General features: G+C 36.6%; 1 protein-coding gene across 10 annotated transcripts in view; it reads left to right on the top strand.

Annotated features, from left to right (window-relative positions):
- Positions 1 to 12,361, top strand: part of PTPRM (protein tyrosine phosphatase receptor type M) — an 835,156-nt gene that overhangs the window by 542,574 nt on the left and 280,221 nt on the right. For 6 of the 10 annotated variants that reach the window (XM_030810737.1, XM_030810735.1, XM_030810736.1 and 3 more), the window contains one exon: positions 610 to 646. In XM_030810737.1, coding sequence (XP_030666597.1) covers positions 610 to 646 — 37 coding nt within the window. Of the gene's footprint in view, positions 1 to 609; positions 647 to 8,090; positions 8,166 to 12,361 lie in introns of all 10 variants that reach the window. The other 4 variants (XM_030810732.1, XM_030810734.1, XM_030810733.1 and 1 more) reach the window with 1 other exon arrangement.

Raw genomic sequence — 12,361 nt, forward strand, 5'->3', positions numbered from 1 at the left:
AACTGAAGAAGTTCCACAAGAGTTTCTACTTCCTATAGCTGTGACTAAATTTGGTATCTTTGTTTTTCCTAAGAGAAAATAGAAAGATGAGACGGAAACAAAATAAAAAGTGTCATTTCTGAATGTTTCCCTTTCCTGTTCAGACCACCCCAGAACTCTGATAAGATTGTAAAGTCTCCTTAGACAGAAGGAAATGTTTCGCAGATACCACAGTGGGTCCCGTCTTCACAGCATAGGTCTAGGTATCATTGTCAACTTAACTTTTGCCGGTGTAAAGGGGGGAAATCTGAGATGCATCGTACTTCTCCAGTACTGTTTGCTCAGGGGGAAAGTACAGGTCTGGTGAAGGAGGTCCGGGGCCACCAGGCAGAGACATTTTATGTGTAGCTCCTTGCTCATCACCTGGTCTAGAAATGCCCAGCACCACTGCCACTGGAGCCAGAAAATGTATCTGAGTGTGGTTCAAAGAATAATTGCTGTGTGATTAAAGACACGCTCAGAACAGTGAGATCCTTCCTTATCAGTGTTATTTAAATAGAACTACAGATATTTCTATTTGTTTTAAAGAAAACATGAATAATGATTTTTCCCTCTCTTTATTTGACACAGGAAACCAAAATAGACTGTGTCCGAGTGGCCACAAAAGGTAGGTTGAAATTGTGAGGTGCTCTCCTAATTAATGTTCCTTAAAAGTTTATTTTAACCTGTGTTTCAAAACTTTTTGAACTGGAACTTAATTGAAAATAAAATGTGTGTATTATATATACATATATATATGCATGAATGCATGTATGTATTAGGATCTGATGGTAATTAACATTGACTGACTGGAACTCATATAGATACTTTTTAAAATAAGAAGCTATACTTCTATGTTCCAAGCAGTTTTCAATAGTTAACTGTTTCAAATTTTTTCAAATGATTTTAATTTTTATATGATCTCAGTACACGTTTTTTAAACCATAGTGTCATACCTGGTAGTACCACATCTACTGAATCTTCATATGCAAAGGAATAAAATATCACCCACTATTTTTAAGCAGTGCTCTAGTTATAATAGCAGTAGAAAATGGAGTCTACGTGGGCGTTTTTCACTGGTGGTGCGTGTCTCTCTGAACCTAGTAACCAGGTTATGTTACTGTGGAGTGTCTATTTCCCAAGCCTGGTTAAAATTCTGAGAGAATGTGAGAGAGGATGAGCTGCAAAAGTGGGTAGGGTGAATTACCCTGAGCTCCCCACATAGCATCTCCTGCAGAAGCAAGTACAGACGTGTGTTTGTGAACATGAGCTGTCATCTGGTCAACTTGACAGTGTTGTTTTAACCATCACATACAGAAATGTATAAGAAATGCTTTGAGAAATTTAAAATGTCATCTTAAAATGAGGCAATATAAATTAACACTCAAAGTTAAATACAATCATTCAGACCATTGGAGTAACCATGAGTACAGTGGGAAGTTCTGTATGATTTAATTTAGAGACGATGGTAAAAACACATCATTAGGTCTGTAGCAGAAGATTTAATCAGGTCATACTTGATGAGTTGTGTTGGATAAAATAACTTTTTGTTGTTGTTTAACTCTCAGGTGAACATAGTTTGAATATACCATGATGTACATGTGCATTTTCAAAATTCTCATTGAATTCTTATTTTGTGAACCTACATGACTTTTTTAGTCAGTGTTAGCTCAACAAATATTTCTTGGTTGCATGTTTTGTGCCAGGCATTGTGTGAGGTACTCACCTCATTTGTATCTTATTTGTCCTCATGGGCTTGTAGTTCTATATCCAAAAATCTATTTATACTAATTTTAAAACACTCAATTTTTATATCATATTATACCTAAGTGACTTATGTATAGAAATAAATTGATATTTACTGAAATTATAGCTGCTTATGTGTTTCATAAACTGCCATATGCTATCAGCTATTAATTATTACAGGACGATGAAGCCCTTGAACCAGGTATCCATTGACGCTCTTAGATCTCAAGATTATGGTCCATACTCAACAACAGGAATTTCAAAATACTGCTGTATTACATTTCACTTACCCTTAAGGTCTGAAAAAGTAAATCCTGTTCCAGGGCCCCTAGTTTATAATGCTTAATGTTTAACATCACAGCTGAAAGTTTTGAAATCTCTTTCATGCGTGTGTTCTCATTTATTTCTTCATTACTATGGAAAAGGAAACAGGTACTGCTATTCTTTTGTTTTAAGATGAGGAAAAGGTGTATTTTTGGAGACAAATTGACTCACCAAGGTGACTCAGCTGATAATCTGGGAGTCAAGGCCTGTACTCCTAGCCCCAATGTTTCTTTCACCATTGCTCATGGCTCGTCACCCAGCAGCACCTCTGGCCAGTGACAGTATTGTGTAGTGTAAGCATCAGACCTCCTCTTGGTGAGGATTGAGTCACTGCCCAATTTACTGTGAAAACAACAAAATATCTGTCATCATGCTCATTTACATAGTTAAATAATTATATAAATAATACACTAGTAAATGTGGAAACCTGACAAGTTTGCTGTTTTCACAATAGATTGAATTAGATAGTGATTTGGATCATTTTCTTCCATCAGCTAGATTTCATCAATATTGTAATTTGTTTTTCAATTCACCAAAGGATGATTAAGCAATCAGATGACCTGATTGACTAAATATTCCCCACTCCTATTTTCTGAGTCATTTGCAAACATTTACACAGCAACAAACGCTATCCAAAGAACCTCTTTTGGGGAAAGAGGGAAACATTTTAATATTTACTGCATAACATTGTCATTTCTGTTTCATAAAATCATAGCACAAGAGGAAACCTTGGAAGATATTCTCCCTCCAGGCAAAACTACACTGTTTTGTGCTATTTTATTAAGTTCTACGTGGACGGATTCAGCAACCCTCTTTTCAGCACAGTGTAATGTTTCACCACCTTTTAGTCAGAAAATGTGTCCTTATTGATACTAGAAATTCTCTTGCAACATGGGAAGCCATTCCATCTTGACTACATAGTCAAAACAGAGAAATAGGAAGATCTAATAACTGTTGATACCACAGAGTAAAGATGTTTAAAATGTAAAAGAGTTCAAACATCCTGAGTGTGTGTTGCCACATACTGCTCACAGTGCAATGGCTGAATTGAGTTTTCAGATACAGAATTGCTTTCCTAAGCAACATTTTAAATGTACAAAGATTTCAGTGTTCTCCTGAAACAACTGTTGACAAGTATCTTTATAGAGAAAGTATGGAGGTGGATTTGTTTTCACTAAGAGCTAGCTTATAATTTAAAGTAAGGGTATGTCTCTTAAAAATATATTTCATACTATTTATAAATTTAATGCAGTGATTATTTTAATCATATTCCAAAGACATATTTTGACACTCATCATCTTAAATATAAACTTCATAAAAGTTAGACAGGAAAAAACCTAAGCTGTATTATTATATATCTCCATATGTGTGGGGGATTGCCTTTATTTTTATGCATCCTCTTCGTTTATGCACCTAGATGAATTTCCTATAGGTACATGTTAACTATAGGCAAACTCATCACAGAATATTCTCTCTTGAGTTAAAAGATAAAGACACCATACACCAGGGTATACGTGATGTTTATGTGTTACCTGCCCAATTCAAGGGATTGTTTTTAATTGTATAGTGGAGTGAAGAGAGTAGCTTTTAAATATTTCTTAAAATCTATGAAATTGTATTTTTCATTAACATTCACATTTTTATAGTTGGATTTTTTTATGACCATTTGGTCCAACTGTGTTTTAGTGATTAGCGTATGTGTTTTCTTTAGCTTTTATATTCACCATGGTGGTCTCATGGTAACTAGTAGGGTGGAAACTCTTTGCAGCTAGTTTTAGAAGGCTTCATTGATGATCAATTCTAAACTTGTAGGGTACACTAAAAAATCCAAATGTGTCATTAGTAAGTCAATTTCTTATATTGAATGAGGTCTATTCATTCTAATTGATGTAACAATCAGTTTAAAGTATGCACATTATATTAATCTTCCATAAAATAAGATTTTTTCATAATATGATAGCACCGCATGTTTGTCCTTGGCAGTATAGCCATTTGGGAGCTTTCCTGTTGTTCATTTAAAAATTATTTGAGTGCCTCCTTGATTTATAAAAGTGCTTTGGGGTTGTTTTGGGTTTTGATATGTGGGGAGCAGTCATATATGTTAATTTGATCCTCTCCTTGCTGTTATTTGACTATTGTCTAGCTCAAGCTTGTACAACCCATGGCCACATGCAGCCCTGGGCCACATGCAGCCCAGGATAGCTTTGAATGCTTCCCAGCACAAATTTTTAAGCTTTCTTAAATCAGCATGAGATTTGGCTGGGCATGGTGGCTCACACCTGTAATCCCAGCACTTTGGGAGGCTGAAACAAGAGGATCACCTGAGGTCAGGAGTTTGAGACCAGCCTGGCCAACATGGTGAAACCCCGTCTCTACTAAAAATACAAAAATTAGCCAGGCGCAGTGGCGGGTGCCTTTAATCCCAGCTACTTTTGAGGCTGAGGCAGGAGAATCACTTGACCCTGGGAGGCAGAGGTTGCAGTGAGCTGAGATTGCACCATTGCATTCCAGACTGGATGACAGAGTGACATTCCATCTCAAAAAAAAAAAAAAAGATATATATATATATACATATATATATGAGATTTATGCATAAGCTTTTTTTTTTTTTTTTTTAAGCTCATCAGCTGTTGTTAGTGTTAGTGTATTTTACATGTGGCCCAAGATACTTCTTCTTCCAGTGTGGCCCAGGGAAGTCAAAAGATTGGACACCCCTGGTCTAGCTAGAAGTCAAAACAAAAACTTAACGTAAACACATGCTAAATTATTTTCCAAAACTATTAGAAAAATCAGACCGTAAGCCTTAAACAAAAAGAAAACAAAGCATTTTTTCAATGTTATATTTTAAGGGACTTTTTCATGAAAAAATGATTCATTTCACTGTTTTTGTAAGTTTAGCATTTTATTTAAGTTAAATTTGTAATGGAATGTGAATATGGCTTATTGGAAGACCTTGAGGAAACTTTGAAGGATTTCCATTGTCCTGATATAATTTCTAGATTCAGAAATTTGAATGTTTCTTTTTTTAATCACTAAGCTTTTTGAGAAGTTTCTACAGACTGTTTTTCTGTTCACTGTTTTGTTCAATGAAATACCATCCTTTGTAGGCCATAATGGTACAGAATGAAAGAGTGCTGATAAAAGAGCTGAAAAGAATGTCTGTTGAGATGTAAAGCTAATTAAGATTCCATTTAATTTCTCATATTCTCTACATGAGACAACGAATTATATAGCAAGACCACTCATATATGCTAATCTGCCATTATTTAGGCTTTGGATTTTGAAACAGGAACATTAACGTTCATCATTCAGCATTTTATAGAGAAAATGTACTTTTTTCATGATCTGAAATAGTCTTTATAATGTACATCATGAGTATATTAAGGCCCCCTGAGAAGTTCCTAAAGAAAAGAATCCTGAAAAACCCTATGCTTTCCAAATTTATTTGATCCAAATTCATCTTTTAAGGAACACTCGAGTCATGCAAAATGCAGTTAGGTAAACGCTGGCTCAACAAGTTCCAGAAGATCCCACTGCATGTAACTGAAATGACCATTTAGAAGTCTGATCCACAGGGACCTTACATTTATCAGCACCAGATATTGTCTTCGAAGTGTAGGACTGGAATTTCTGTCTTTTTTTCCAATTCTATACTTTGAAGACAATATCTGGAGCTGATAAATCCTTTATCTTTTTTCATTATAAAAGAGAATATCACCAAACTTAGTGATAATTCTCTTTTATAATGCATCTTTATTGATATTTTAAGTCAGAGGTCAGCAAACTTTTTATGTTAAAGGCCAGATAATAAATATTTGAGGCCTTGTGGGCCATATGGTCTCTGTCACAACTACGCAGGTCTGCTTTTGCTGGGCAAGAGCAGCCATAGGCGATACATAAACAGTTAAGCATGTGTTCCAATAAAACTTTATTTGCAAAAGCAGGTGGTGGGCCTGCTGGCCCATTTGAAGATAACATATAGCATAATCAAGTTTTTTCCTAAAAATAATAAATAATAGTTACAAATAAACACTTTACAAAGCAGAACATAGAGATCATATAAAAATCCTTCTTGATATTTATAATATACTTTTTACATGGTAGACTTAGCTTCTGATTATAGTTTGAGTTCCTTTTTATTTGTGAATACCTGGCTGACTGACATAGCTATTTTCAAGTAACTTTTTGTTCATATTGTTTACCTTTTTGGATATTAGGTGCTCTGTTTCTGTTTCTTTTCCTTTCTTTCCTTTTTTTTTTTTTTTTCTTGAGACAGTGTCTTCCTCTGTTGCTCAGGCTGGAGTGCAGTGGCGTGATCTCGGCTCACTATTGCAACCTCTGCCTCCTGTGTTCAAGCAATCCTTCTGCCTCAGCCTCCCAAGTAGCTGGGACTACAGGCGCAAGCTACCACGCCAGACTAATTTTTGTAATTTTTTTAGAGATGGGGTTTCACCATGTTATTCATTTAATCTTGAACTCCTGAGCTCAAGTGATCCACCCACCTCAGCCTCCCAAAGTGCTGGGATTACTGGTGTGAACCACAGCACCTGGCCTGCTCTGTTTTTCTATAAAACAATTTCATTTTTCTCAAAAGGAGAACAGGTCAGACTCTCCTACAGATAATGCGGAACTGCATAGGAGTATTGGTTGGAGCAACAGTAGTCTATGACCAAACAAAAATGTTATATGTATAAAACTTGGAATTGGTACCAACTTTATAACAATCTTAGAAATAACATTTTACTTGTACAGCTTATTATAACAGTATTCAAAATTGCATAATACGTCATATTAAGAAAATTATCTTTGTAATGCGTTAATGCACTGGGAGCTGCCTATTCTCTGACCAAACTGTTAGTTTGTTAATCTCACTTAACAAAACTAGAATATGTTCACTAATAATGTGTGAAAGACTGTTACACCATTTATAACTCAGTTGCTGCAGTTGTCTAGTTGTAAGCAGCACTGCTTGCATGGTGCAGAGGGATATTTCAAAATATTATGCAGCAGCAGTTTTGGGTTTAATTGTCTGCAGATGGTAGATGATCTATTTTCCTTACTCGCTGCCACATTTCTAATAGTACCCAGGCTGTTCCATGTAAATTAGTAATCTTTCATGTAAGCCTGTCCTTAATTTTCCAATATTTTTTTCTTTGCATCATTTTCCAGCTGTATCATGTTAGAACTGATGTTTTAATTTTCTATTTTTTTTTAAATATCTGTGTGTCATTAATGTTAACCACTTAAACACAACTGCTGAGCTGTGCAGGCAAACTAAGAAGCCAGCCTGGTCTGCTTCAAGACTCTTGATCATTTCTTTGTTCACATGTTAACCATGATAACTATAGCAAAGGCAATTCGTAGTTTCTATTCTTTTCCAACCAATACTTGGAGATGCATTTTTTATTCTCTTAAAGTGAAAAAATAAAGTTCCTAAATGGAAAGCTGCATGAAATTTAGATATCAGAGAAATTTTTCTACATAAAAACATTTTTAGTGAAAGAGTGTAATATTCTTCTTTACAAAGGGGATTTAGTAAGAAGAGAAAATACTGTGATTTCAACAACAGAATGTTAAAAAACCTAATATGTTCTAAAAGCCTAAAGTTTGGATCACCAGAATTAACAATGAATCTTTCAGCACCACACTCAATTTCAATTGGAAACACTGCTCAGTCTTCAGCTTTATTTAGGATGAATGTTTTTGATTTTGTTTTCCTTTTTTTCTTCTTCAGTTGATCTATCCAAGATCTCAGCCAAAGCTTGCAACTGTGTCATAGTCAGAAATCCAACTGCCTGACTCGAGCTTGTTTAAGGGAAAAGAATTCAGAATATTCAGCACCTTGCTATGGTTTTTTTTTTCTTTTTTTCCTTTTCTTTTTGTTGTTGTTAGAACAAAGTTGAGACAATTTGATATACTGATGGAGATTCTTGCTAGCCTAGCTTCAGTCTGGCTTTTTTTTCCCTCATGCATGCTGACCTGGAAATCCTCCTTTGCCTTAGCTGCGATAATCGTGACTCAGCTTACAACACCTTACATTCGCATCGCCCCCGCTGCAGGCGACGGCCAACTAACAGGTCAGATGTTCAAGTATAGATGAGTCATCTTGCCCATTTCCCACTCATTTTTCTCAGCTCTGTTTCCCCTCTACATTTCCTCCTTTGCTTAAGGCCTGTTTACAGTGTTCCAGACCCTTGGTACAGACCTTTGCTCGTATTAAATTAAGTGACATGCTTGGCCTCTTCTGTGTGCACATTTATATCCATGCATTAAGTACAACTCCACTGCATGTTTTCATTGTGTGTTTGGTCTGTTGGTATGTTTCTTTCTAGACTAATGTTATATAGAAATGAAATTTGCTGGACTTGAAATAGCAATAACATCAAACAGGGTTTCCAACAAAATACATAAAGATATATTCCTAGTTTTCCAAATTAGTCTAAACTGGTATTGAGATTTAAGGGTGTAAGAGGTTTATTTTTTACCTTGCCTGGTCTAGTTTGCACATACATTTAGCTATACACAATCTTGGCTGCCAGTAGTATTAAACGAAGCCCCCCAAAGGTGTTTAGGGTGACAGTGTTCTAACAGCTTTGTGTGTAACATACAATAGTTGCAGAGCTGATTGCATTCCTTATAGATCCTTGTTTCAAAGCATAGTGTTTATATAAATCATGCAGTGGCATATCTGCAAGTCAAATGCTTTGAGCAATTTAGGAAAGTTTAGAAAAATTGAATGGCTTAGAGTCAGGGAGTTGAACTGTGCTTCCTTATACCAAGAGAAGTGAGCTTGTTCACTCTTCCCTCTAAAGCCTTGTAGACACCTCTATACATTCAAATAGGAAAAGAGTCCAGTAAATTACTTCAGATTGAAGGTGAGTAGTTAGTGAACTCCAGAAGACAAACTTTTTTGCTTCAACAAAGGCAAGTCATTGTCAAGATTTCTAACATAATTACATGGGCAGGACTCAAAATTCTGGTTTCAGAAGCACCTGCTTACAGTCTAAGCCTGATGAAAGCCAAGTAAGAAGCAGACACTACTTTCTATATGATTTTCACTCCAGCAATTGTTTTTTGTGTGTGAAACTAGGCAATGTCCCCTAACATTTAAGAAAATGGTAAAGCTTAACTCATGGTAATAAATTACAAATGTTTAAGTTGTTCTGTGAACTTATTATTTTGGACAATTAAGAAAACTAAGCCTCAGGAAAATTATAGACTGATGTTATAAGGTAAAGAAATATAAAATAATTCTATTTCCTTCTCCACTGGAATTCTGTACATATTTTCAGTTCTCTATTTCAGGGCCAAAAAGCTATCAATTTATTGACAGTTCTGTTGCCCTTGCCTTCAAGTTTCTTTTAAGAGTATTTCTTTTCCTGATTGAAGTTCTACTTGTTACAGATTCTTCCTTCTCCTGAACTTCTGAAGTGTTCTTCCCATAAGTTAAAGTATTTGAGGGACAGTGCCTTTCTTAATAAGTCCTCCCCTCTAAAACCCTGACCTTTCAGGACTGGCCTGTGGCACTCTGTATAGGGTTAGGAGTCCATCTTGAAGGTTATTGGGATCCTTCAGCAACTCTGACCACCCATTATGTCTGAGCCGGCACCAGACTCATCAGTACATTGTTAAAAATGGGTTGTTCCCACCTTCATAAAACAAGTACTTATGAAATACAATTCAATAGTCCTTTTCCCAAGCTTTACCTATAATCCACTAACTTCAAATGAAGCATGCTGTTTACTAGGAATGAAGTAAGCAAGGCTTCTGAATATAGTTTTCACTCTAAAACTTGCCTGATTGAGAAGATATTTCATAAAGCAGCCCCTGTCATAAGGCATTTAGACACAGTGAGTGTCATTATTTTGGAGCTAGTCTGAAGGACACACACACAACTGCAGTGTGTGGCTGCTATTCCTCGTAAGGGCTACAGGTGATCTACCTCATTTACTTTGGTTTATTAGGGATTAAAATGATGGTGTGTCAGAATAAGCCTCAAAAACCAGTAAAAAAAACTACTCTTGTTCTTTCTTCAGTATTTACTGCTGGTTTTAATGATGGTTAGTCTTACCCAGATAAATTCACACTCAAATAATATTTCTTTTGCATTTTCCATTTGCATCACCCATCAACTTTGATAGCAGTAACACTGTCTTTCTTAAGGGATTTATTCATGAGTCATACTGCAAGCCTGAGACTTAATTCATTCAGTCATTTATTTGACATTTATTTATTTATTTTATTTTATTTTATTTTTTTTGAGACAGAGTCTTGCTCTGTAGCCCAGGCTGGAGTGCAGTGGCGCGATCTTGGCTCACTGCAAGCTCCGCCTCCCGGGTTCACGCCATTCTCCTGCCTCAGCCTCTGGAGTAGCTGGGACTACAGGCGCCCGACACCGCGCCCGGCTAATTTTTTGTATTTTTAGTAGAGACGGGGTTTCACCGTGGTCTCGATCTCCTGACCTCGTGATCCACCCGCCTCGGCCTCCCAAAGTGCTGGGATTACAGGCGTGAGCCACTGCGCCCGGCCTATTTGACATTTATTGAGCACCTTATGTGTGCCAGGTATGGATCGACCAACTCTTTTCAGGAGTTTTACTTTGTATGGTTGCCTAGACACCTTGGCATCAAGTACATTTGCATTAGTAACCCCCAAACCTATGTAAGCGCATACTCAGATGAGTGAAAAATTAGTATCATACTTGTCATTTAGCAAAGCTAAGAAAAGACAGCGGTTTTATAACTGATGGGAACCAAAGGACCTGTATTTCAAACCATTTCTCACTGTGGTAAACAGCCTAGGAAGTGGTCAGTGGGACAGCTCTGAACATTTTCCATCCGTGACCCATTCAACCATTGTGTTTAATAGATCAATCCTGTCCCTTCCAGAAGCCAACAGAAGATACAGGAGGTATACATTCTGAAGTCTTCAGCTCTTTTTTGTTCATTTTGTTCTAACTGTGCTGATATCTTGCCCCTAAAAATCCTATTTGATGCTATACTTGCACTGGGAAGCTTTTGTGAGATGATGAGTCCTTTGCCTTGCTGTCCCTTTTGTACTGGTATGTGGTGCTTGCTGGTTAGGTTTCCCTTGGTGTAGGTGGGCCCTCCCCCACTTGTCTACCACCAGTGAAAACAAGAACCTTGGTGATCTGACCCCAGCACCTAGGACTGTGCCAGGCATGATAGCCACTCAGGAGGCTGAGGCAGAAGAATTGCTTGAACCCGGGAGGCAGAGGTTACAGTGAGCTGAGATCAAGCTACTGCACTCCAGCCTGGGTGACAGAGTGAGACTCTGTCTCAAAAAAAAAAGTGCTCATAAATATTTCTTGACTGAGTTCTTTGAATGGCCCAGATGTCAGGAGGGTTCCAAAGAAGGAATTTGTGGAATGCTAGGACATTTCATGAGCAGTCCTGTCATTGCACTAGGGAGTGTTGCTTAAAATTCTTGACCCCAATCAATGATAAGAAATACATAACTACCCAGTACTGTATATACACATATACATACATGTAAATTTAACTGTAATGAAAACTTTTAGAACCGTACTCCAACACTACTCACTGCAAACATAAGATATACCCTGATTTTTGTATTCTGTTCTACATTATTCTTGTTCATTTTTTTAAAAAAATTCTGGGTACTACCTTCTAAATTGATTTCATTTCCCATTAATGTGTTGTCATCCACAATTTTTAAAAAAATGCTTTGCTAAATTACTAACTAGATTTAGGAGATAGTAAAGGGGAGTGGAATGTCTGATTGGAATGAAGGTTCTGTCTACCTCAGAAATCCTACTCTAAAGAGTACACACAGAGAAACTTCTAGAAATTGGAAATGCCCCTAGTCTCTTTCTTCCTTTTATCTTGTGATTCACTGTTCATAACACAGAAATGATTTGGGAAGAAAGTAGAAAGCTATACATGCTAGGAATTTCTCTTAAAAAACTTTTTATTTTTCACATATATCTAGGCTTTTTAAATTAAGATATCTTTGTTTATGATTTAATAACCCAGCCAACCCTGACATGCTGTGGAGAATGCTATATATATTAAATCAGTAGACCTTTCCATTGCAAATAAAACAAACCCTAGGTGTTGCAACTCACAAAAGCATGAAACAGCATTGTCTGTCTGTCTTGTTCCCCGTGTAGCCCGCAGGCACCCAGGAAGTGTTTCAAATTGTTTGCTGAATGACTGAATGAATAACAGTTGATGACCTGTCTTACTAAATTTATTCCTAGGTATTGTATAGCTTTCATTTATTATTGTGA

This window comes from Nomascus leucogenys, chromosome 4, assembly GCF_006542625.1.
Source record: "Nomascus leucogenys isolate Asia chromosome 4, Asia_NLE_v1, whole genome shotgun sequence".
In the NCBI taxonomy this organism is placed as follows: domain Eukaryota; kingdom Metazoa; phylum Chordata; class Mammalia; order Primates; family Hylobatidae; genus Nomascus; species Nomascus leucogenys.